The sequence below is a fragment of the Sinocyclocheilus grahami genome, unplaced genomic scaffold, assembly GCF_001515645.1.
Source record: "Sinocyclocheilus grahami isolate Dianchi unplaced genomic scaffold, SAMN03320097.WGS_v1.1 scaffold121.1, whole genome shotgun sequence".
NCBI lineage: Eukaryota > Metazoa > Chordata > Actinopteri > Cypriniformes > Cyprinidae > Sinocyclocheilus > Sinocyclocheilus grahami.
The window spans coordinates 13,261-36,391 of NW_015505300.1; the positions used below are offsets into that span (position 1 = coordinate 13,261).

A 23,131-nucleotide genomic window follows, 5' to 3' on the forward strand; every position below is an offset into this window, starting at 1 on the left:
TTACTCTGCGCTGCGCAAAACTCCACATTTGAACAGTCAATAGCAAATACTTAAACTAATATCAAAACATACTTACAGTCGCTGATTCAGAAGCTCTAGATTGTCATAGCAAAGTCGGAATTTACCCTTTTTTAAAAAACATTTTTTTATAAATACTTTGTGCACAGCCAGCCTTGTACTCTTCTAGGTTAAAAAAAACTGTCGTCCATAAAATGCGTTGCACAAATTCGAACATCTGGGTTGTGCTGTTCTGTTGTAAATAAATCTTAACCAATGATTCCTACTTGCATCTACTTCCGGAAGGCCAAATAAAGTGCTTTTGCTTTCGCACTGAAACACACAGCGTCTCCCTGACATGGCTGCATCAACACTACTGCTGTTCCTGAAACCAAGCCTTCTTTCTTTGCGTGCACATTTGGGCGGCATTATGCTAATATTTCCACATAGTGACGTAGACATGTAGGGGCGTGTTAGTGTTTTAGGTAGGCGTGGTTGCCTCTTATCTTTTATAAAGAATATCTCTTTGGATTTGAGACTTTAGTCTTTGCAACTTTACAGATCTTCTTTATGCACCAAGAGCTTGTAACACTCCAAAGAGAAAGGAAAAATTGAAATCGCATCATATGACCCCTTTAATATATGTTGCAGCATTCAAGATAAAAGGTGAAGACAGCAAGCACAGATGCACCCTTGTCTCACACACACAAAATTTAATTTTATAATACACCAGGGGGTGGACAAAAACTGTAATCAAAATAAACCATGAGCCTCTGACCTGAACATCTGCAAATGTGCTTATTGTAGGATCACAGTTTGACAGCTCGTTTCTACACAGCAATGGCTGACAAATCTGTGACAGGCCATACTTGCATACAATAGTGCCCTCTCATGGACATACATTGAACACTTCAGTAGGTATCAACAGAAACGTCGACCTTCTAAAACTTCATACAGCTACACACGAACACACCATGTTATTATTTTACCGTGGTCGTCAGTAAAAAGGTAGATCAATTCATATTCTTTGCTTAAATCTCATATTTCTTGGGAGAAAATGAGCATCATGTCCTCACTTGAGTGCAATTGCCTTTTAAGCAATTTTACACCTATGACCATAACTACATCACATAGCACTTAAATTTGAATTAGGATTTTTAAAAATTAATCATGACGACTTAAAACCAAGAAACACCTTCCCTTCTGCTATACAAGCTTTTCCAGCAAACCAACAATTTTAGACTGTTATCTCTATATTATTTGAATGTTGAATTTTAGGGTTGGTTTAAAGCCCAATACATCTGAAATGTAGCTGGTATTCAGATACATTGTTTGAACTGTCTATATATACATATATATGTGTGTGTGTGTATGCATGTAAATACGGCAGCACATAATTTAGACCTTGCCTTGGATCTGACTGAATCTCACATTAAACTGGGATAATGTGTTATGTTCTTCATAGTAATTGTAAAACTCAAGGTAACATTAAACGTTCTTCATTAGAAACAAATAAAGGAGGAGACCAACTTATTCACAAAGACTTTATTTCAAACTGCGCACAAATGACATTTTACTGCCAACTGTAGAGCTGATGTTGATGCTCTCCACAAGCATTGGTTTGGCCACTGCAGGTCTTCACATGTGCACTGCTGGGAGAAACAGACAAAAGGTTATATAAATTACATCAAGCACATCCACAACACTGACTGGTAAAGCCTCAAGTCACTGTTGTATTTTATTATGCCTAATATTGCCTTCATTTACATTAGATGTGGGGAACACAATTAGAGTAATCTAGCACACAACAGACAGTCATTTAAAATAATGTGAACACTGGGAGAGATAAGTTTAAATATTAAGACACCTTTCAGTCAGATTTGCTGAGTATTAAAACTAGACATTCACTTCTTATAAGACTTTTTTTTCTTTCACTTTAAACCTGTTGTAGAATTTTTTATTTAAAAAATTCTTTTTTTTTTTGAGAACAAAGAACAAAAGGTCATCGTGTGTGTTACAAAGCCAAGACATTACAATTTCCATACATTCTTTGGCGTATAGTATTACACTTATCCTCAATGGTGTGTGTACACAATCCATTTGTGTTGTAGAATGTTTAAGCATCATGACACGAGAATCTGAGGTGATCAATATATTCACAGCAGTGAATGATGTTTACTGACCTAGCGAAGCCTCCTGGCCTCTCTTTCAGACTCCAGAAGTGTCAGGACATCTCCTTCTCTTACTGGGCCCTTCACGTTCCTGATGATGGATCGGTTGCTGTCATCCATGAACTCAACGCGCACCTATGGAAGTACAATATGTTAAGACTTCAGAAAAATTCAACTAATACTTGAAAATGAATTCAACTGCATACAAAATTTTACAGCAACAAACCACATTTTTGATGTTCAACTATAATATGCATTATCTAGAAAATGTTCATCAATATTACAATAGAGGATAAAGAACTTTAAAAAAACGTCCATTTTCGCATAACGTGCCATACCGAGCATAAACATTGGCAAAATGTACTAAATGTATGGGTTCTTTCATGTGCAGTAACGTTAGGTGTGGTTACAAGCTAGGACATTGGTTTCCAGCAAAATACATTGGGGTACATGACTTTTTAGACAACACAATGTCATTCAATTCCAGGACATAACAAAAATGCTATTTTCTTAATTAAATAATCCGCAAAAAAGCCCCCGATCATGTTGCATATGACACGGAGCATGAGTTCAGTCTGAACTCACCTGGGTACACTGTCCCTGGGAGCCAGTTCTTCCCAGCACTTTTGTAACCTGTAACAAAAACACACGATTAACACCAATATAACGTGATGTGAGGTGAAAACAACATTATATGCAGCTGTTCGCCATCTGGATATGCAATGTAGCTGGATAGCAATATGCTAATGCTAAGACCTAACGGCAAACATCGCTATATTTTTTTAGTGTGCTGTGAGAGGATTATAATATAGTTATATAAGACGAATAATGAAATTATATATATTTTATCTTACACGTAGTATATTGGATAATTCAAACGGAAATACTCAATAAAATCGTTTTTTTCTTACTCTGGCGAGCTTGATGGGCTGCACGCGGCTGGCATCCATGACTTCAGCTTCGTTCGGAAAGGATGTCACGTGGTCTCGACGGGTTTTATATACCCACAATAAAATGCATATTTTCAATTGATGAGGTTTTATTTTAAGTTATATGTTGGTATCGTTTTAAAAAATGCAAATTGACTAAAAAATTACTTTATATTAATAAAACATAGTTTTACAGTTACAACAAACCTGTTTCCGGTTCCGAGATCATGAGAGGGCAAACTTTTATACTGCAGATCTAAGATAATGTGGTCTTTGATTATGTCAGTCCGATTATTTTTTTTAAACACAAGTTTTAAAAAAACTGATAAAGAATTTTCCATATGGTCAGAAGTGAGAAAGCAATTCAACAGTTCTCTGCGTATTTCAAGGTTTTCTGCAAGCTATTTACGTAACTATGACCATAGATATATGTTCCGTTTATGTTATTTTAGGTTTTAAACATAAGTTTAAAAATACATACAATAAAAAATATATTATATAATAATAATGCAGGTCTATGAAACTCTGTGAAGTAATGGGATATGTAACATTTGTGTTATAAGCAGTGTTGGGGAAAGTTACTTTTAAAAGTAATGCATTACAATATTGCGTTACTCCATAAAAAGTAACTAATTACAGTACTTAGTTACTTTTTATGGAAAGTACTGCGTTACGTTACTTTTGCATTACTTTTTAAATCTGGACAGGGCTTGCTTGTTTGTTTTTAAAATTAAAAAGTTCTATTTTTGGCAAATATAAAAGCCTTTTCACACCAAAAGTGAAATGAATAAGCCTCAGTCTGAAGGGAAAGTAAATTTACGTCCGTGCAATAGAATGCAGAAGAAGAAATTTCAACACACTTCAGCAATAAAAAACACACACAAATGTTTGTCTAGACTCTAGAGTCATTTTTGCTTATTAGTATGGTTGAACTGGATCGTCGAAGGTCAGAAGCAAAGACATTGGTTAATAGAATGGGATTAAATACATAAAGGATATCTGTGTTGTTTAGCATTTCATTATTGCAGGTTTGCGTCATATTCTGAGTTGCATTATTTTTATTCATTTTGAGGAATACTGAATCTGTGTGTTTTTGTGTGTGTGTGAGATGAATTAATGCATATTCATATTTATTTAGAACTACAGTAACATCTTCTGATTTCTCTCAACATGGGGACAGGAGAGCTGTCAATCAATAAATTGGAAAAAAAAAGTAACTTGCGTTACTGATTTGAAAAAGTAACTCAGATATTCTCTTGTAAATTAAAAAATAATGTGTTACTTTACTAGTTACTTGAAAAAAGTAATCTGATTACGTAACTTGCGTTACTTGTAATATATTACCCCCAACACTGGTTATAAGTGGCATTATGATAAAAAACAAACAAGTAAAATATTACGTGTTTCTATTTTTACCCTAAAAATCCATTTCCTTTTTGAATACATTCTTTTAATCTTTTATAACGTGCAAAGTAAACAGAAAAGACGAAACGTCTGTAGTAGGCTATAGCTTTAAATGTCAAAAAATAAATAAAAATGCAAATGCAAAGACCCTGTCAAGCACTTGTATTACATTTACTTGAGTTGCACAAAAGGATTGTTGTTTTATCAGAACATACTGAAACTGATAAAAAAGTTTCCATCAGTTTAGTCAGAAGTGAGAAAGTAATTCAACAGTTCTCTACACGTTTCAAGTGTTTCTGCAAGCTATTTACATAACTATGACCATAGATATATGTTTATTATGTTATTTTATGTTATTTTAGGTTTTGTCTGATCACACTGATGGTAAAATGTGCATATAAGAGCACATGCTGAGAGCATATGAAAGTAGAGGGAAGAATACAGAACAAGATAAGGAAATTATAGGATTAAAGGATTTTCATATTGGATTTGCACTGAATTGTTTAAATATCAGACTGAGCACAATATTGGACTCATATGTTGCTTAAAAGCAAGATAACCTGAAATTTGCTGGGAGCATTTAATAAACTTACAGTATCCCTGCAACTGCTATTTATCCTTTGCCATTCCTCCTTCAAGGGCTCAATCCTTAAATCACAACACTAATCCTCATGACTGTATTTTTAACTCTGCCGAGGACAGAAAGAACAGCAATGGGATTACGGCATCAGTGAGGTCGGGCAAATCTCAACTCTTGATCTTCACTTGAGCCGAAACAAATACAGTTGCTTTTTCTTTCTGTCTTTTAGCTATATTGCAAACTCTAAAAAGCTAGAAGCAGTGGAATATTTGTTCTGCATCTGTCTGGAAATTTCCTTGAAGCTGCAAACCAATACGCATTTTAAAGGGAAGTGGGATGTGCATGCTTGGAATGTAAAATCTGCCTTTTTCTGATTGTAATTCTAACAAGAAATTAGTCTCCTTTTAGTTCTTTGCCCATTCCTCAAGTAACCATAATAATGGATAATCCAAGAAGACATCTGAAAAAGCTGAAAAAGAGACGTTCAAGTCTTTTTGCAAGTGTCAAACTTAATGCCAGCCTTTCACAGAGTATAGAGGAAGAAGAGAGCGCCTTTCCTTTTTCACAAGACTGCTCTGTGAAACCTTGGACGTCGATGGACAACCTTGATACTCCATCACCTAAGGCAAGTGACAAAATAGATCAAGAAAAGAGGAAAGGCAGTGAGACTGAAGCAGCAAAGATGCCACACCGTCATTCAACTGTGATCAATGTTAACATAGGTGGAAAAGTCTTTACAATTCCCAAGCACCTGGCTATCAGATACCCTAAAACCAGAATAGGCAGCTTAGCCCTGTGCGGAGATCCTGTCAAGCAGTTAACGCTCTGCGATGACTATTGTGTGCTCACTAATGAGTTTTTTTTTGACCGGGATCCTACTTTCTTCCACTACATCTTCCACTTCTATTGTAGCAATGTATTATGGGTAATGGAAAGTCTTTGCCCTGTCAATTTTGAGGAGGAGATGAAGTTTTGGGGCCTGCACTTGAGGGACACTCCTCGCTGTTGTCGCATTCTCTACGAGGAGAAACTAGACGAGATAAGAGACCAGCTGAAAGTAAACAGGGAGCTTATGGCGGAAATTGAGCCCCAGCATAATGAGAAGGGTTTTAAAACAATGTTTTTTGGTGGCATTCGTAAGATACTATGGGACCTGATGGAGAACCCATACTCATCGATGACTGCTAAGGCCTTTGCTGTGTTCTCCAGCCTCTTTGTGCTCATCTCCATTGTAGCGATGACTCTAAACACTGTGAGTGAACTGAAAGATTATAAAATCTATGGAAGAACCTACATGGAGTGTGTGGAGATCACTTCAATTCTCTTCTTCACCTTTGAGTACTTCCTTCGCTTGCTGACAACTTGCAACGTCAAGCATTTTCTGAAGAGTGCACTTAATTTGGTAGACTTAGTGGCTGTCATGCCTTACTTTATCCAGCTGATATTTGAGGCTTTTGCTAACCAGGAAGATCTCAGCGTCCAAGATGATCTGAAAACGATGGCGAGAGTTAGCAAAGTTAGCAAAGTGCTAAAAGTTGTCAAACTCATGCGAATCTTTCGCATTCTGAAATTGGCGAGGCACTCGACGGGTATGCGGGCCTTTGGCTTCACTCTTCGCCAGTGTTTTGAGCAGGTCTGCTGCCTGTTTCTGTTCATTATCATGGGGATCTTCACCTTCTCCGCCCTAATGCACTCAGTGGAGCAAGATGTTGCAGGAACACCATTTAGCAGTATACCAGATGCCTGGTGGTGGGCAGCGGTGAGTATGTCTTAAATTGTCTCAAAACATTCATCACAATTAGCAGAATTGCAGTATAATTCATATATTCATATACATGGCCAAAACTACTCGGACATCCAAACACTATGCCTAAGCATGTAGTTTTAAAACCATGGTTATTATTAGGACTTTGCTGCTATATCAGCCTCCTCTAATCTGGGAAGGCTTTCAACTCAGCGTCAGAACATGGCTGTGGGGATTTGCTTCCGTTCATAGACAAGAGCATCAGTGAGGTCAGACACAGATGTGGGGCGATGGAGTGGGCTCACAGGGGACCAATGGTGATCAGGTTTGGGTTTTATACAGGTCAGTCTTCCACACAAGAGTTGTTATTGTTGACTAAAACTATATTTACTGTAATACAACTATTAAAAATAGTAATTGAAATGAAAGTGAAATAAACTGTTATATAAATATTTGATGAAAAACTACATATTAGATGAAAATGTTGCAGTGTCAACAAACTGAAATAAGTTTAAGTACTAAAATGAAAATAAAAGTTAATTTAAAAGAGTAGAAATATATAAAAAAGTTATTAAAGCACATAACAAAATGACTAAGACTGAAAATATACAAATAAAAGCTATTTTAAAATATCATTAAATACTATAATAGTATTTAAATAATACTAAAATAACATTGCACTAGACTCAATGAACAGTTAACCGGTTTTAGAAGCTTTCTGTTGTGCTGTTTCTTTAAGGATACTGTGCAAATGTATTCATAATGTACACCTATTAGTATAGGATGTGGTTTAAATAGCCAAATCTGTTCATTCTGTTCTGTACAAAGCTTACATACTTAAACCATTTTTATGCACAAAAAAAAAACAAATAAAAAAAGTGAATTTATTAATAGCATCACTTGCGTGTGAGTGCTTTTTTTATTGTTATCGTTATCATCATTTGCTGTGGCTGTTGTATCCTTCTATCCTCTTTAAATTGTTAGTCCATATCCTCTGGCAGCTGTGTTTAATCTTGTATAATACCTTGTAATGCCTCTCAAATGGAGGCATCCATGCAGATTGGAAAAGTTAGATTAGTTTGGAACTTTCTGGAGGTTTACTCAGTCTTACTAAGTTGACTTGCATGCATAATTTTGAACTGATAAACTGATGTGGAAACATAATTCTCTTTAGCTTCTTTCCTGGTCTTTGTTTTGTATTTTGTCCAGTATTTAAATAGACGATGTTTTAATATCGTCTTTCGTTTACGCTGTTACAGGTGAGCATCTCCACTGTGGGATATGGAGATGTGGTGCCCATTTCTTACTCCGGTCGAGTTGTGGCCTTCGGGTGCATATCTTTTGGTATTATTCTAAATGGAATGCCAATCTCAATCCTGTTTAACAAGTTTTCTGACTATTATGCCAAGCTGAAGGCCCAGGAGGACACTAACACAAAAGTGCAGCAGGGCTTGAACCTCAAGAAAAGACTGCAAAGAAAATTAGAGAACTGCTTTGAGCCTCCAGCTGAAGAATCTGATGAGGACAATAGACATCATATCACGTGTCATCACTGAACGTCCTTGTCACCCAACCTGCCTTCACTGCCCTTGAACAGAGAGCTCAGGTTCCCAGCCTGCCTTGAATTAAATCGGGATTTAAAAGATGAGTGTACGCCAGGTTAAAGAAAATTAAGCCATTAGCTTTAAGATGGCTTACAAATGGCATGTCGCTGAGGATCTTTGGCGAACTACCTTGTGCTGATTTCAGCAGCATCTGTTCATTTCAGGCAACAAATGGATTCAGATAAAAAAGTATTACATCACAGACTCCAGATTATTAATTGCAACATCAACACAAACTGTGTGAAAATGATTTCGTCCATCATTACCTCCATGTAAGGTGGTGGAAGTGCACTGTACAGATAAACACATACAAGAATCCTGAGATTCTGAAGATGTTTCTTCCTCAGTTAAAACAAAAAGGATTTCCGAGGATCAAGTGAGACTTATGTGGCCTTCAGACACCTTTGGTGTATTTGGAGTGTTGCTTTCACATAGTTTCTATTCTAGGTGAAGTGCATTTTGATGCCATGGCTTTCAGGGACTGATAAAACTGGATTAATAATAATAATAACAATTTGAATGTTGTATTTTACATTTACATTTATTTTAGATTAGCCCAACACACTTTTGGACTGTTTTTGGACGGTCTGAAGTGTGATTTCCTCTATTGTTTTATTATTTGTAATGATTTTTATTTATAAGACTGTATCTGCAGTAAGTAACCCCCCCCCCCCCCCCCCCCCCCCATATATTTTATATCTTTCTTATAATACATTATATCGTCATATTGTCAAACTTTTAGATAACATATGGCTCCCTTTTGCTCTGTGTCACATGACATATTCCTGCAACTTGCATATACTGGAAAACTAATAAAAGATATGAAAATGTTGCTCATAAGAGAGAACTAGTTCATCGTATGCATGTCGCTACATAAATAATTCAATATAATCATCAATAAAAAAGCTTTAGGCTCCATGAAACGACATGAAACCAGTAACATTTTCTGTATTTAGTCCATGCACAATGTGAATCTCAGAGGAGCTGCTTTCCTTTGGCTTAGTATAAATGGCTTTGTTTGTATTGTTTTCAGAGTTTTCCCATGGACATCTTCATTTATTTGTCTTCTCTAAAAACAATCTATGTGCTAAGTGAGCACGTAAGCTACCGTCAGTGAGAAGTCAAGCGATCTGACTTAATGTCTAATAGGATTTAAGGATCAAGAGGACCCGTGATGCCAATGTTTTGAGTGAAATGTTCAACTTCAATTAAGGGAATGTAAAGAGAAGAGCCCTTGACAGTTGCATGTTAGTGGCCTTTGTTGTACAGGAAAGGTCATCCTCTGCCACTGACAGCAGGAATTGCTGCATAACGGTCAATTATGGGATCATCTAGTAAATTCAGACAATACTGGAATAACTAATGTATCTATTTGTTATTTATTATATGTGCCTCCTCTGTTGTTTAACCCCCTGAGCTTAATCCACACCAGAAGCGAACACAAATAAATCATCAGTGTATCAAATCAAAATGAATGGCTAAAAGTCATTCAAGAAAGTGCCCTGCAACCATTGTCTTGCATAATGTTTTTAAAGATCTTGATATATAAAAGTAAGAAGATGAGGTAAGATGACCACAGTGTGCATTTCCTGTTAAAACATTTAAAGATAACTTAAAGATTAAAGATGATGCGTACTGTATAACAAGATATTATTAACGGAAATAATAAATTATTCCATTCAACTGGCCTATTGTTTATTATGAATGATCAAGATGTTTGAAATGTCTAATTCACAAATTATTAAATAATAACTACATTAATTATAATAATTATCCAAATAAATTATAACAAAAACACTAGCAACAACATTCCACTAGGGGGCTTCTGTCTCATTCACTTTTCACTTGAAATAAAAAACAAGATATTTTTTATCCTAGCTATCCAAATGAATGAATGTGTCCACAAATACATTCCACTAACATATAGACATTAAAAACATTTAATAACCAACATTAAATTCACAAATCATAGTTATCTAAAGACCGAAAATTAGACTAGAACTGTTTAGATTAATAAATCTATTCCGTTTAGATTTTAGGAATAAATCTCACAAATGTTGATCTTCAGATAAAACGTCCATATTAATATGAGCATAACCATTAAGTAAATGTGTTTAGATGAGTTAGTGATATCTATGGTTAATATGGAAGTGTCTTATCCATTTTCCCCTAATATTACAAGTACACGTTCATTGACGCATTTCTGTAAACTCATAAAAGAGATATTATAAGTAAATACGAAAAATGTGACCAGCTATCACAATTTTCCTTGAACTCGGGCAATACAATATATCAGAGTTGACACTTTTTATCTGAAATACGTTCCAGCTTGAAGGCCTCAAAGATCAGAACATGATTTTCTTCATTCAAGGCCAGATAGATGCTTGAAACCATGCGTGCCAAGGGTCTGATGGGGGGTATAAAATCCCCAAACTGGTTTTGGTAGGTAGCCTGCTGTACCTGAACACACTTGAATATTGTTTATTCCAATTTGATCACCCCAAGAAACACTATGAACATGAAGTGGTTTGCATCTTTAGCTTTTTTAATTCTTCTTGATACTTCCAAGACTGAGAGTCAAGATGTACCAGTGAAGCTTTGTGGTCGTGAGTTCATTCGGATGGTGGTTACATCGTGTGGAAGCTCTCGACTCAGACGGAACTCACCTGCTTCAGAACTTCACTTTGCAAACCCCCATAGTAGGTTTGCCTTCTTCAGACATTCATGTAGTTATCAATGCATTAACCTTTTATTTACTTTATTCTGTGTGTTGATAAATGAAAACATCTCATGTTGATACAACATCTGTCCCTTTTCAGGGAATCTACAAAACTGGCTCAACAGAGATCTTGTTGTGCACCAGAAAGAGACCCTGTCTGCTGAGAACGAGCAGTGGAGGGAGCATGACTCCCCCGAGAGCTTGACAGAGCATCCAGCCCCCCACCAGCACACAAGCCCACCAGCAGAGCATCTGGAACACTCCACCACTGTGCAGGATCTCAGCATGTCCTCCAGGACCCGCCGTGATGTCGGGCCAGCGGGCATCTGCTGTACTTCAGGATGTACCATGAGTGAACTGATTCAATACTGCTAAACTCACACCAGCTCTCCTAGGATGGATATAGAGCTCAGATGTCTTCTGCCCTAAAGAGCTTCTGAAGCTGCATGTGGTACATTAAATTATGTTTCTTTAAACATTGCATCTAAGTTACCATAACTGTGTCTCACTGTTGTGCATATTCATTATGGTAACATGGCTTCATTTCTGTACCTAACATGAACTAACAATAAAAATACTTCTAGCATTTTTTTAAATCTTAATTCATGTTCATTTCAGCATTCACTGATAAACTATTGTAATCAAAAAGTTGTAACTGTTACTGTAATATGATTTAACAGACCTGAGCTAACATGAACAGTAGCATTTTTATTAACTAATGTTAACAAAGATTAATAAATACTGTAACAAATGTATTTCTCATTGTTAATGCACAAATGGGACCTTGTGTGGATATATGTATGCAATTGAATGAAAAGTGCTGTTTGTTATATCTATATATATACATACAGAAATCATAGACTGGTGGTATTTGACTGGTCAGTGATTTCAGTAGGACAGGTGACACTGACAGGGGCTTCTGTGCAATTAATCCAAAGAGTCTAGGATAATGTCTAATCTTTGAAAAATTACATTTTTGTGAACATGCAGGCTGTATATTTAATCAATGACAACAAAAATAAACGCTCAGAATTCAAATTGTAAACAGTGCACCATATTTTTTAACATAGTAAATAGGCCTAACATTTGATTATTTCAACACTGAAATGCAAATTAATTGTGCTGGTGTACATTGTCTTAAAACTGATGTAGTAGTAGGCTAGTTCAACATTCCATATTACAAACTTACCGCTATAGGGGGTATCACTAGTAGTAAAAGCATTACTTACTAAACTTCCTACATCAAACCTTACAAAAATTCATAAAAATAAAATTTTACTGTTTACAATGTACTAAATCAGTTTTGAACACATCTTCACACATTTAAATCAAAGTGATTTGCTTGACACAAGGCAACAGGAAACGTCTCCGGTTACTGTCGTAACTTCGGTTCCCTGAGAGAGGGAACGATACATTGTGAAGCATTCGCAGAGGGCACTTCAACCCTTTCTCTAAAAATCTTGAAGCCAGTTGTCGCTAATTATGCAAATCGCGTGCAAATACTGACAAGCCTGTGGGCAGTATATGGCCCTGTCCCAAATGGCCCACTTCATGTGCATTTGCGGTCTTGAGGACTTACAATGGCCACCTTGTGTGTGTGTTCGTTAAGTCCACGAGAGCGTAGGGTGTCCCCAGGGCCGGATTTACCTCTTTTCGTGACATAGGCAAAAGAAAACTATTAATATAATAGGCCTAATATTACCACCCAAGCAAACAAAAATATTTCGTATAACCGGTACAGTGCATGTGAATACTTGAGTCTGTGCGTCTCTCAGCAGTATTCAGCAGCAGTGTCTACTAATAGCGAATTTTTAAGTTGAACTGCTTCAAGAACCTTGCTACTGAGAAATGCGAAACTATTTTATTGATAAATTTGCGGGGCAGCCTCAGCTCTGACAACAAGTTTCTGTCCGCGTTTCCGCGTGTGTGCGCGGGTGCGTGTCTGTACTGTGTGTGCATCTGTGAGAAAGAACGGGAGAAAGAAAGTGTGATTGCCGTACATAAAAAAGGTTGAAGACATGGAAATAGTTTGTCATTTTTACCCTATTGTTTGTTATATTTATTTGCTCAATGTCTTCTGTGGTTTTTGGTTCTTTTACTGTTGTAGATATCGCATAGTATAACAAAAATATTATATATCTCTACATTGTGTTTGGGCCCCCCCTGGACGAGCAAGCATAGGCACGTGTCTAGAATGCCTATGCATAAATCCGGCCCTGGGTGTCCCATTCGTCATTTTAGCTTTCAGAAGGGTGCTCACGAGCGCCCTCTTTGCAGCCGCTATACACCCTCGACGCGTGCTTCTGCTGAGCCTGCACTGGGACGAGCTCCGCAGCAGGCTTTGACCCGACAGTCAAAGCGGCATTACGTCATGAAAGTGTGGACTCAGAGGAAGACTGTGAGGGTTTAGGGGGAGATTTGGGACAGGGCCTATAATGCAGTGTAGGGCTGTTCGATTCCGATTCCTGGTTCTGGAATCGATGGGATTCGATTCCAAGAATCAATTCCCCACTGTTGTTTTCTATTCTTTTTCTATTCTTGTTTTTTAGATTGAAGGAGCCTCTCGCCATGACTGCAGTATATATAAAGGTCGTAGAAAGTAGCCTTCTCATAATATGAAGCTTTATTTGTAAAAATGATGATACATTTCTATAGCTCTGGTTGATTTTTAAATTGTAATTTTGTCTGCAATGCCCATGAAATTAGTCATGGCCCACAGCTCAGCAGTGGACATGTGTTTATTACATGAATAGAACAAGACATGAAGTGTTTAAAATACATCTGGACAGTTAAGCTGAATGATTAAGTTTACTTTTACTGTATGCTTTGCACAAAATTAACAAACTGTACACTGAAACAAAATAACCAGAACATTAACAACAACACTGATATAAGAGCTTGTGGTTTATCAGTCAATCAGATGAACTTGCGGCCACTGATCTGTGATCATGACGTTTTCTTTCAGAATTATCATTGACTGATAGAAATGTAAAAAAAAATAGCATTTTATTTAAGATGGAAATAGAATCAAGACCCTCAATCACGTCATGATCTATTCTGTCGTGTAGTGCTCAAAATTGTGGACAACATAAGCCAGTTCGACAAAAATAACCTCTGAATCGTTTTTTGAACTGGTTCATTAAAACGATCTATCCGAAAGAACCTTTTAGTGGAAACAAATCAGACTTCTAATCAATGTTGGCGAGCAAAGGTACAGACTAATTTTCTTTCAGTTTTCAGTTTAGTGAATTTAAATGTGTGCAAAGTATTGTGGGCGAAGGATACATCAGATGTGTCCTTCAAAACAGGCCTAAAGGAGGGTGTGAAACGAAGGCTGCTCAAGGATCCTTTAAATTGAAATGGCCTTCAGCAACGTTTGATGACGTAGCAGCCGAGATATGCAGCTTTCGTAGGATGCAGCATTCCATTTGAGAGGCACACTTAGATAAGCTTTGTTGAACTGAAAAAGGCTCTGAATGAGGAGTCGATTCCCCTTGATGGCGTCGATTCCAACCTTTGGGTAGAACAACACACAATTCCCAACCAACAGCGATGCCGCTAGGAAAGTCCACAGCTGATAGGTGGCGCTAAACCAATACAAGATGTATTTTAAACCAGAGCGGGATGTAGAAGAGGGGTGTGATCTCAACGGCGGATGAAACGTTTGCCGGGGCATCAGGTGACTCATCGCCTTCGTGCACTTATGCACCTCAGAGAAGCGCTCAAAAACAGACTCCTTAAGGTCGAAGTCCTTCAGGTCAGCTAGGGTCAGCCATAGGAGCCTATGAAGGGCTACCATGAACTCCATGGAATGACCGATGGCTTGAGCGGAGTGCTTTGTCACCATTAGCGCTGTGTCATCGTGCACAGGTCTTTCACTGTGTCCACGTTCATGTTGCTGCTGTCCAGGGACTGCAGGAGCTTAGCTTGAAAAACCTGCAGCACTGCCATCATGGGCAGTGCGAATGCTGCTTCGCCAGCGGAAGTGTAAGCCTTGTCAGCAAGGTGGGTGGTCAATCTGCAAGGCTTAGAAAGCAGGCTGAGTTCTATGCCAAGCGTGGCTGAGGAAGGCAACAGATGCGCGGTGACCATCTCCTCGATGAAGGGCATGCGCATGTAACTGTGGGCCTCCACCTTGTCCACGTGGGAAAACATGGCCTGTGTGGAAGTGTGGACACACGCCGACTGGGTTGTAGATCACGACTTCACCACCTGGACATCCAGGAAGAATGGAATCTTCCTCCTCGAGGCAGCGTGGCAGCGGCTCGACTGGAAGTACCAGGAGTCAAGCTTACTCCTGGTAGGTTCCTCCGGAGTATCCCAGTTGAGGTTGAGCTCCTTAACGGCTTTCGTGAAGACCCAGGTGAGCTCCTCCTGGAGGTCTGGGGGGCCCTCAGTGTCTCGGCTGTCGTCAGCAAAAAGGACTGGGGAAAGGGGCGACGGCAGAGGATGACCACCCCGGACCGAGTTGTTACCATCGCCCGAAGGGAGGGTAGTGCATGCAGTGTTTGTGCGTGTCCAGCGGGTCAATGGGGCCTGCACAAAGTCGACAGAAGGTGCGGTGAAGAAGTTGTCGTATCTTCTGGTGCATCTTCGACGATGGCAGAGTGAAGAAGATGATTCTGAGGCCATTTTTGCTCTTACCGCATTATATACAGTATTTGCATGTGATTTGCATATTTTGTGACAATTGGCCAGTTTATTGTATTGGCATTATCCTATAAGGTTTCAGGATTTTCGGAGAGTGAACGCAATGTAGAGCTTTGCAATGTAGAGTGAACGCTCAAAAGGGAACCTGCCGTTTGAAAATGGAACAAAGACTCAAATATGCTACAGTTTTATAGATGATCAATGCTAACACATATGCACACACACAAGCAGTGACCTTCTAATGGTACCTTAGATGAATAGAAGTGTATTCAGGCCACATACACATTGTCAGACCAGCTGCTGTGCCACAGCTGCTCTTGATAGCACGTCTTCATCTTCCTCCTATGGGCCTCTGTACATTACTGTCACTTTATTCAGCAGTCCAGGACAAATGAAGATAAGGGACTTATGATGTACAATAGAGGGAGCAGATGCTGTGAATTATTGTTTTCTGACATCATCGGGTAAATTTTTCCGTTATTAGTGTATAATTCGTTGTAATAGACAATCAGAATCAGGTTTTGCTGTCAATTATTCTGTGCATTCACAGAGGGCAGTCCATATATGGGAAACCGAAAAATGAAAACGCAAAATTCTAACCAGTCTATCAACAATGGCTTACATAGCCAAAAGTCCTAAAAAGTATATAAATACAGAAGATTACAAATAGGCCAAAAAGTGACGGGACCAAAAAAGAAGCAAGACGAAAAGCTTTTCATCGCAGCTTCAAAGTGCTTCTGAAAACAGACCCCAAGGTAAACAGGTAAAACTACCATGGTTACGCCAAAGCTGTGGGAGCAGGCCCGTAACAAGCTATGAGGCCACCGAATTTTTCATGTTAAAAAATAAAATTTGTTCTTTGAATGACTAATTTGCTGTTAAACTCAGAATGCCTGCATGACATGTATAATTCAGTTTAGACAGTTTGCAAGAATGTTTAGCGTCCCTGTTATGAAAATTATCACTGCGAGACGCTGGCGGAGTGAGCGGATAGCACAGTCACACAAGCCATGATACAAGTAAAGGAAACTAAGCAACCGAAAGCAATATATGTCTTCCTCAGATGTAATGTTAGTTCTGTACATCAGCGTTGGGTAAAATAGCATTATAATCTCCTTTGTGGTAGAGAAAGCTGCTTACATGTAGGCTACGGGAAACAGCAAAGATCTGATCAAAGAACATATACACAACCAGCTTTTCCACATGTGTATACTGGCCCCGATAATCAAAACTTCTACTTAGCACGTGCTCCATTTCTGCAAATCTGTTTTTGTGAATGAATGCCTTGATCCACCTGTTGCTTTGGTCTTCATCAACAGCCGCTTGCGCAACCTGCTGGTGAGGGACTGACAGCAGCTGGAGAGCATGCATCGGTGCTCTACTGCAATTCCTGCAGCTCCCGGATGTGCAATGCCGAATCTTCTGCTGAATTTTAACCACTGAATTTGTGGAAGCGAATTTGGAAAGTGAAATAAAATGGACTGAAATTTGCCTGTCGAATATTATACATCGTATTTTTAAACAGATTGAATATTTTGGAAGTGAATTCTGGAAGGTGAATATGAATTATTGAATTTTTAATTATGAAAATGTGTGTGAAATATTTTGAATTGAAATATTCACAGCTTAAATAGACAACTATGTTAAATTTCAGGACCTAAAAATGCAAGCCCTGGAAATACAAGGCATTAAAATGCAAGCACTGTTAATGCAATGCATAATTTTTTCAGTTAGTGCTATTCAATGTGCTTTTATGTTTCAAAGACATATGGCATTATTTTTCTTCCATAGTTGGCTGTATATATACATACATATCGTGCTATTCAAGTTGATTATAGACTCTACCTGTGCAAGTGCATCAATTAAAGATAGTACAGGAGTCATGGTATTTACAGTAATTTTTATTAAGCTCTGGCAGTTTTTTGCAGTTATATTTATACTAAAAATAGTATTAATAATAATATAATATTTTTTAAAGTGGTAAATGCATGGGTTTACCTGTGTAATTTTAATAAGAGTAAAATATAAATAAGAATCAGACTGTAGAGTCTCTACTCGCAGTGTTAAAACATTTAAATTTTTACATTTAAAGTTTTACATTCGTACAGATACTATTCATGTTACTGTTATTAATATAAGTACATTTACATGCATCCCAACTCAAACAGTGCATTACTGTCAAAAATCAATTTTCACGAGAAATATTTTTAATATTATAAGTAAATGCTCTTATTTATGAAATACAATAGTAATATCGTGATTATTATAATTTTGCGATTTTTGGTGGCACCGGTTCTACTGCTCTCATTTGTTAGCCTGAAGTCCTGGATAGTGTCATTTATTAAAGTAATAAGACATCTTGTGAAAACTTGATTACTGTGTTTAAAAGAGCTTATCAACATATATGCTCTCTGTTTTTCCAAGTCCTACATCCCATCGGCAGCGCAAACAGACTTCACCCACTCCCACTCTACAGTCCTCTTATCTGCTTTCCTGCCCCTGCACTTCCCCTTTGAGTGAGTGGGTGTTCTCACTACAGCTGCCATGCATAATTAAGGCTGCAGTGGAGGTGTACTGCAGTGGTGCTGAGCTGCAACACCATTACAGGCTGCTGCAACGGTCATGCCTCACAAGCAGTGGCATGCGGTGGGGTGGGGGGGCATAACCATTGCAGCCCCTTCATCTTTAATCGCTGTTGCTAAAGTGCCCTTTTGGTCTGATCTAGGTGCCCCCGGACCGCAATTGTGCCCTCGTAACACCACTTCTCTCCTGCCCCTCCAGAAGTCTGAGCACACCACTGCTCACAAGTAACCGTGTTAAACACCATTCCCTCAGTTCCTGCTCAGAGAGCAAGCAGGATGGTTAAATTAACTGTACAATGCCCAGTTTAGATTGCTGCTATTTAATGCAGAAAATGCAGCTCATTGAATTCAACAAAGATTTTGATTGTATACACAAACTGGCTCACTGCCTGACATCCTGACAAGTACTACTTGCAATTATAAAGTGAACACACTGTGAGGGATGTCCTCGCAGGAGATCTCTTAATAGGCTTTGCATCACTACTGAGACTTGATCACCACGTGTGGTCCCTCTCAGCAATCAAGAGAACACAATCCATTAATATTAATTGGATGCTGTCTTGCACGCATATGCTATAGATTAGTGCAGAAGCTACTGCGGTACAGTGCTGAATATTATTTCATCAGCTATAACCTGAAGACTCTTCGAATTGCTGCCAGGGATCAGTTTTGGGGAAAGTTACTTTTAAAAGTAGTGCATTACAATATTGCGTTACTCCATAAAAAAGTAACTAATTACGTTACTTTTTATGGAAAGTAATGCGTTACGTTACTTTTGCATTACTTTTTAAATCTGGACAGGGCTTGCATGTTTGATTTTAAAGTAAATAAGTTATATTTTTGGCAAATATAAAAGCCTTTTCACACCAAAAGTGAAATGAATAAGCCTCAGGCTGAAGGCAAAGTAAATTTACGTCCGTGCAGTAGAATGCAGAAGAAGAAATTTCAACACACTTCAGCAATAAAAAACACACACAAATGTTTGTCTAGAGTCATTTTTGCTTATTAGCATGGTTGAACTGGATCGTCGAAGGTCAGAAGCAAAGACATTGGTTAATAGAATGGGATAAAATACATAAAGGATATCTGTGTTGTTTAGCATTTCATTATTGCAGGTTTGCGTCATATTCTGAGTTGCATTATTTTTATTCATTTTGAGGAATACTGAATCTGTGTTTTTTTTGTGTGAGTGAGATGAATTAATGCATATTCATATTTATTTAGAACTACAGTAACATCTTCTGATTTCTCTCAACATGGGGACAGGAGAGCTGTCAATCAATAAATTGAAAAATTTCAATTGTGTTACTTATTTGAAAAAGTAACTCAGATATTCTCTTGTAAATTAAAAAGTAATGCGTTACTTTACTAGTTACTTGAAAAAAGTAATCTGATTATGTAACTTGCGTTACTTGTAATATATTACCCCCAACACTGCCAGGAATACATGTTTTTCGGTAAAATTAAAGGAAAAATAAACCTTGATGCAGCTGCAGTTTATCATAGGATATCTGCACAAAAAAAAATCCTTGTACAACAAGTATTAGACAAATTAATTTAACACAGCTTTTAGTTGTTCATGATTACTGAATAAGTGTTCATAAATTCATTGTATAGAGATTCAATCCATGGAATTAAGGGATTTAAACCATGTATTAAACAATATACATGTATATTGAAAAGTCTCCAAAGTGACTAAAAACTGCCTGAGATTTAAACGCAACCAATGGAGGTTCTGGTTTTCACATCTTCCATGCAGAACCCACCAAATAAATTTAGATTTACTATTGAAATTTTTCTTGATTTTTAAAATGTTATTGCATTTCATTGACTTTTAAAGGCCCTGGAATTGCAATATTATTTATTTATTTACAGGTTTTACAAGTATTTACACATCAAAATCTTTATTTTAAAGAAATAAGTCACCTGAAAAAGGATAATTTTGCCATAATTTACTCTCAAGTTGTTCCAAACCTGTATAACTTTCTTTCCTCTGAAAATTGTCAAAGCGTTTTAGGTTGTATAATAAAGCTCCAAAGACTTCCCAAATGTTGTTTTGGACCTTGTTGACTGTCATTGTATGGACTATGAAAAGACTGTTCAAAATAATTTATTTTGTGTTTCACAAAAGAAAGAAAGCCATAAAGGGACAACATCAGGGTGAGTAAATTATGGAAAGTCTACAATAGTAAATCAGGATGTCTGTCACTAGTCATGAAAAGACATTGAATGATATTGATATCAGATATGTTTTTGAATGCCTTCTACTCCAGTGAGGTGAATTTTAAGATGACTGACTCTCATTCTCTTTCAGGTGTGCAGCTGTGCAAGTCATGGAGAGGGCTTAATTAGGACATCATAAATTCCTGCAGAGTACATTCACATAATCTTGTGTGAAAGCAGATGATACATGTTTTTCGGTAAAATTAAAGGAAAAATAAACCTTGATGCAGCTGCAGTTTATCATAGGATATCTGCAAAAAAAAAATCCTTGTACAACAAGTATTAGACAAATTAATTTAACACAGCTTTTAGTTGTTCATGATTACTGAATAAGTGTTCATAAATTCATTGTATAGAGATTCAATCCATGAAATTAAGAGATTTAAACCATGTATTAAACAATATACATGTATATTGAAAAGTCTCCAAAGTGACTAAAAACTGCCTGAGATTTAAACGCAACCAATGGAGGTTCTGGTTTTCACATCTTCCATGCAGAACCCACCAAATAAATTTAGATTTACTATTGAAATTTTTCTTGATTTTTAAAATGTTATTGCATTTCACTGACTTTTAAAGGCCCTGGAATTGCAATATTATTTATTTATTTACAGGTTTTACAAGTATTTACACATCAAAATCTTTATTTTAAAGGAATAAATCACCTGAAAAGGGATAATTTTGCCATAATTTACTCTCAAGTTGTTCCAAACCTGTATAACTTTCTTTCCTCTGAAAATTGGCAAAGCGTTTTAGGTTGTATAATAAAGCTCCAAAGACTTCCCAAATGTTGTTTTGGACCTTGTTGACTGTCATTGTATGGACTATGAAAAGACTGTTCAAAATAATTTATTTTGTGTTTCACAAAAGAAAGAAAGCCATAAAGGGACAACATCAGGGTGAGTAAATTATGGAAAGTCTACAATAGTAAATCAGGATGTCTGTCACTAGTCATGAAAAGACATTGAATGATACTGATATCAGATATGTTTTTGAATGCCTTCTACTCCAGTGAGGTGAATTTTAAGATGACTGACTCTCATTCTCTTTCAGGTGTGCAGCTGTGCAAGTCATGGAGAGGGCTTAATTAGGACATCATAAATTCCTGCAGAGTACATTCACATAATCTTGTGTGAAAGCAGATTTCACACCAAAAATTAGAGTATTACTGATGTTGAGACTTTATGTGAGGAGAATGAGGGTATATTTCCAACAAGAAACAAACACCAACCATGACACTGAAAAGAACCTGCCCAACTCTGTGTAAAAGTCATGCATAAAGTCTTTCTCTTTTGCAGATAATCAAGGCTAGATAAGTCACTGTATCCTTACCATGGGATGTCTTCAGTAAAAGGAGATAGTAATTGTGGGAAGGTGAAAGATGAATTTTAATCAGATATGGCATTGTTATCAAATTAAAAAAATCGGAACAATCAGTTCATTCTCTTTCTTCAGCTTCTGCTGATCTTCTGATGCAATCATGTTAACGGCTGACTTCAGTTTTATTCCTAGCCTCATCAGACCGTGGCACCCTGCTGTTTCCCCTGCAAAATATTTGCACCCTCTTTGGTAATAAAGCCACTTTGAGGTTGATTAACACAAACAATTGAATCCCATTAAATTCTGTTTTAAGTGACAGGCTGCTTGTATGTCAAATAATGGCCCCTGGGCAAACCTCATGCACAAAGGTTTATAATCCTCTTAAAGATAATTGAAAAAAGAGTCATGCTTTACTCTGATGCACCTTGCACCACTGTGTAGGCTACAGTTGTATTGTGCAATATTCTTTTCCTTGCATAACTAAACCTACAAATTCATTAAGAGGGAAGAAAGACATTCAAGAGATGTTTGAAATTTGGAGAAATCGTTGATAGCATAACTCAGATTACACTGCAGAGCGAATACTGCCATGACTGGGCCTGTACTTGACTTGACAATTTCCAGTGAAACATGCCACAAAGCTGATGTTCCATACTAAAGTTGTCTGCCAGATTAAATTTACTGTCAGGCTGCAAACAAGTGCAAAATGTCTGTCATTCTGAGACATACAACACACACTCCAGCACTCCGCATATTCGCCAGTACACACAACACAGACTCCACAACAGCAGCAGTGCATCAATCTATAAAGGATGTTAAGTATCAGCAAAGATTCACAATATAATGAATCCTAATGATACTCAAAAACGTGTCGGGAATTGAAACATACGTATTTTATGCACAATAAAAATAACAACATTGAATACAAACACCGTTAAAAAGCAATCAAACATGCTGAAACATGTCTGTCCACGTGCTACAAAAATATATTTGTTATATAATTAGCTCCATGCAATTATGAAAACCACGAGGATAAAGGCAGCAATAGTCCTTGCAACAGAGATCAGCAAAAATGTCTCCATCAATGGTGCGTCCACATGTAGAATCATTTTATTCTGAATGCTGCATGAGCACCATTCTATGCTCAATTTTGCTGCGGTTTGTGCGTGCACGGGAACCCCCGAGCCCCCACCCTATTCATCCACCCC

General features: G+C 37.4%; 3 protein-coding genes across 5 annotated transcripts; 2 read left to right on the forward strand and 1 right to left on the reverse strand.

The window, feature by feature from the left end:
* Positions 1–1,527: 1,527 nt before the first annotated feature.
* On the reverse strand, positions 1,528–3,176 carry LOC107589797 (40S ribosomal protein S28). 2 transcript variants are annotated; one of them, XM_016278324.1, is made up of 4 exons: positions 3,080–3,176; positions 2,754–2,801; positions 2,181–2,303; positions 1,528–1,646 (listed from the first exon to the last, which is right to left on the reverse strand). In XM_016278324.1, exons 1-3 carry the CDS (start codon positions 3,116–3,118, stop codon positions 2,181–2,183), a joined length of 210 nt encoding a protein of 69 aa, XP_016133810.1. In that variant the 5' UTR covers positions 3,119–3,176; the 3' UTR covers positions 1,528–1,646. The 2 variants fall into 2 exon arrangements, with proteins under 2 accessions (XP_016133810.1, XP_016133811.1); XM_016278325.1 differs by having other exon boundaries at positions 1,528–1,649.
* Positions 3,177–5,229: 2,053 nt separating this feature from the next.
* LOC107589795 (potassium voltage-gated channel subfamily V member 2-like) lies at positions 5,230–9,095 on the forward strand. 2 transcript variants are annotated; one of them, XR_001609708.1, is made up of 2 exons: positions 5,230–7,167; positions 8,085–8,127. XR_001609708.1 is itself a non-coding variant. In XM_016278323.1 (2 exons), exons 1-2 carry the CDS (start codon positions 5,521–5,523, stop codon positions 8,379–8,381), a joined length of 1,617 nt encoding a protein of 538 aa, XP_016133809.1. In that variant the 5' UTR covers positions 5,230–5,520; the 3' UTR covers positions 8,382–9,095. The 2 variants fall into 2 exon arrangements, 1 of the variants encoding a protein (XP_016133809.1); XM_016278323.1 differs by having other exon boundaries at positions 5,230–6,840; positions 8,085–9,095.
* A 1,846-nt stretch (positions 9,096–10,941) lies between these two features.
* LOC107589901 (insulin-like peptide INSL5) lies at positions 10,942–11,529 on the forward strand. Its single transcript, XM_016278476.1, has 2 exons — positions 10,942–11,128; positions 11,249–11,529. Exons 1-2 carry the CDS (start codon positions 10,942–10,944, stop codon positions 11,521–11,523), a joined length of 462 nt encoding a protein of 153 aa, XP_016133962.1. The 3' UTR covers positions 11,524–11,529.
* The last annotated feature ends 11,602 nt before the right edge of the window (positions 11,530–23,131 follow it).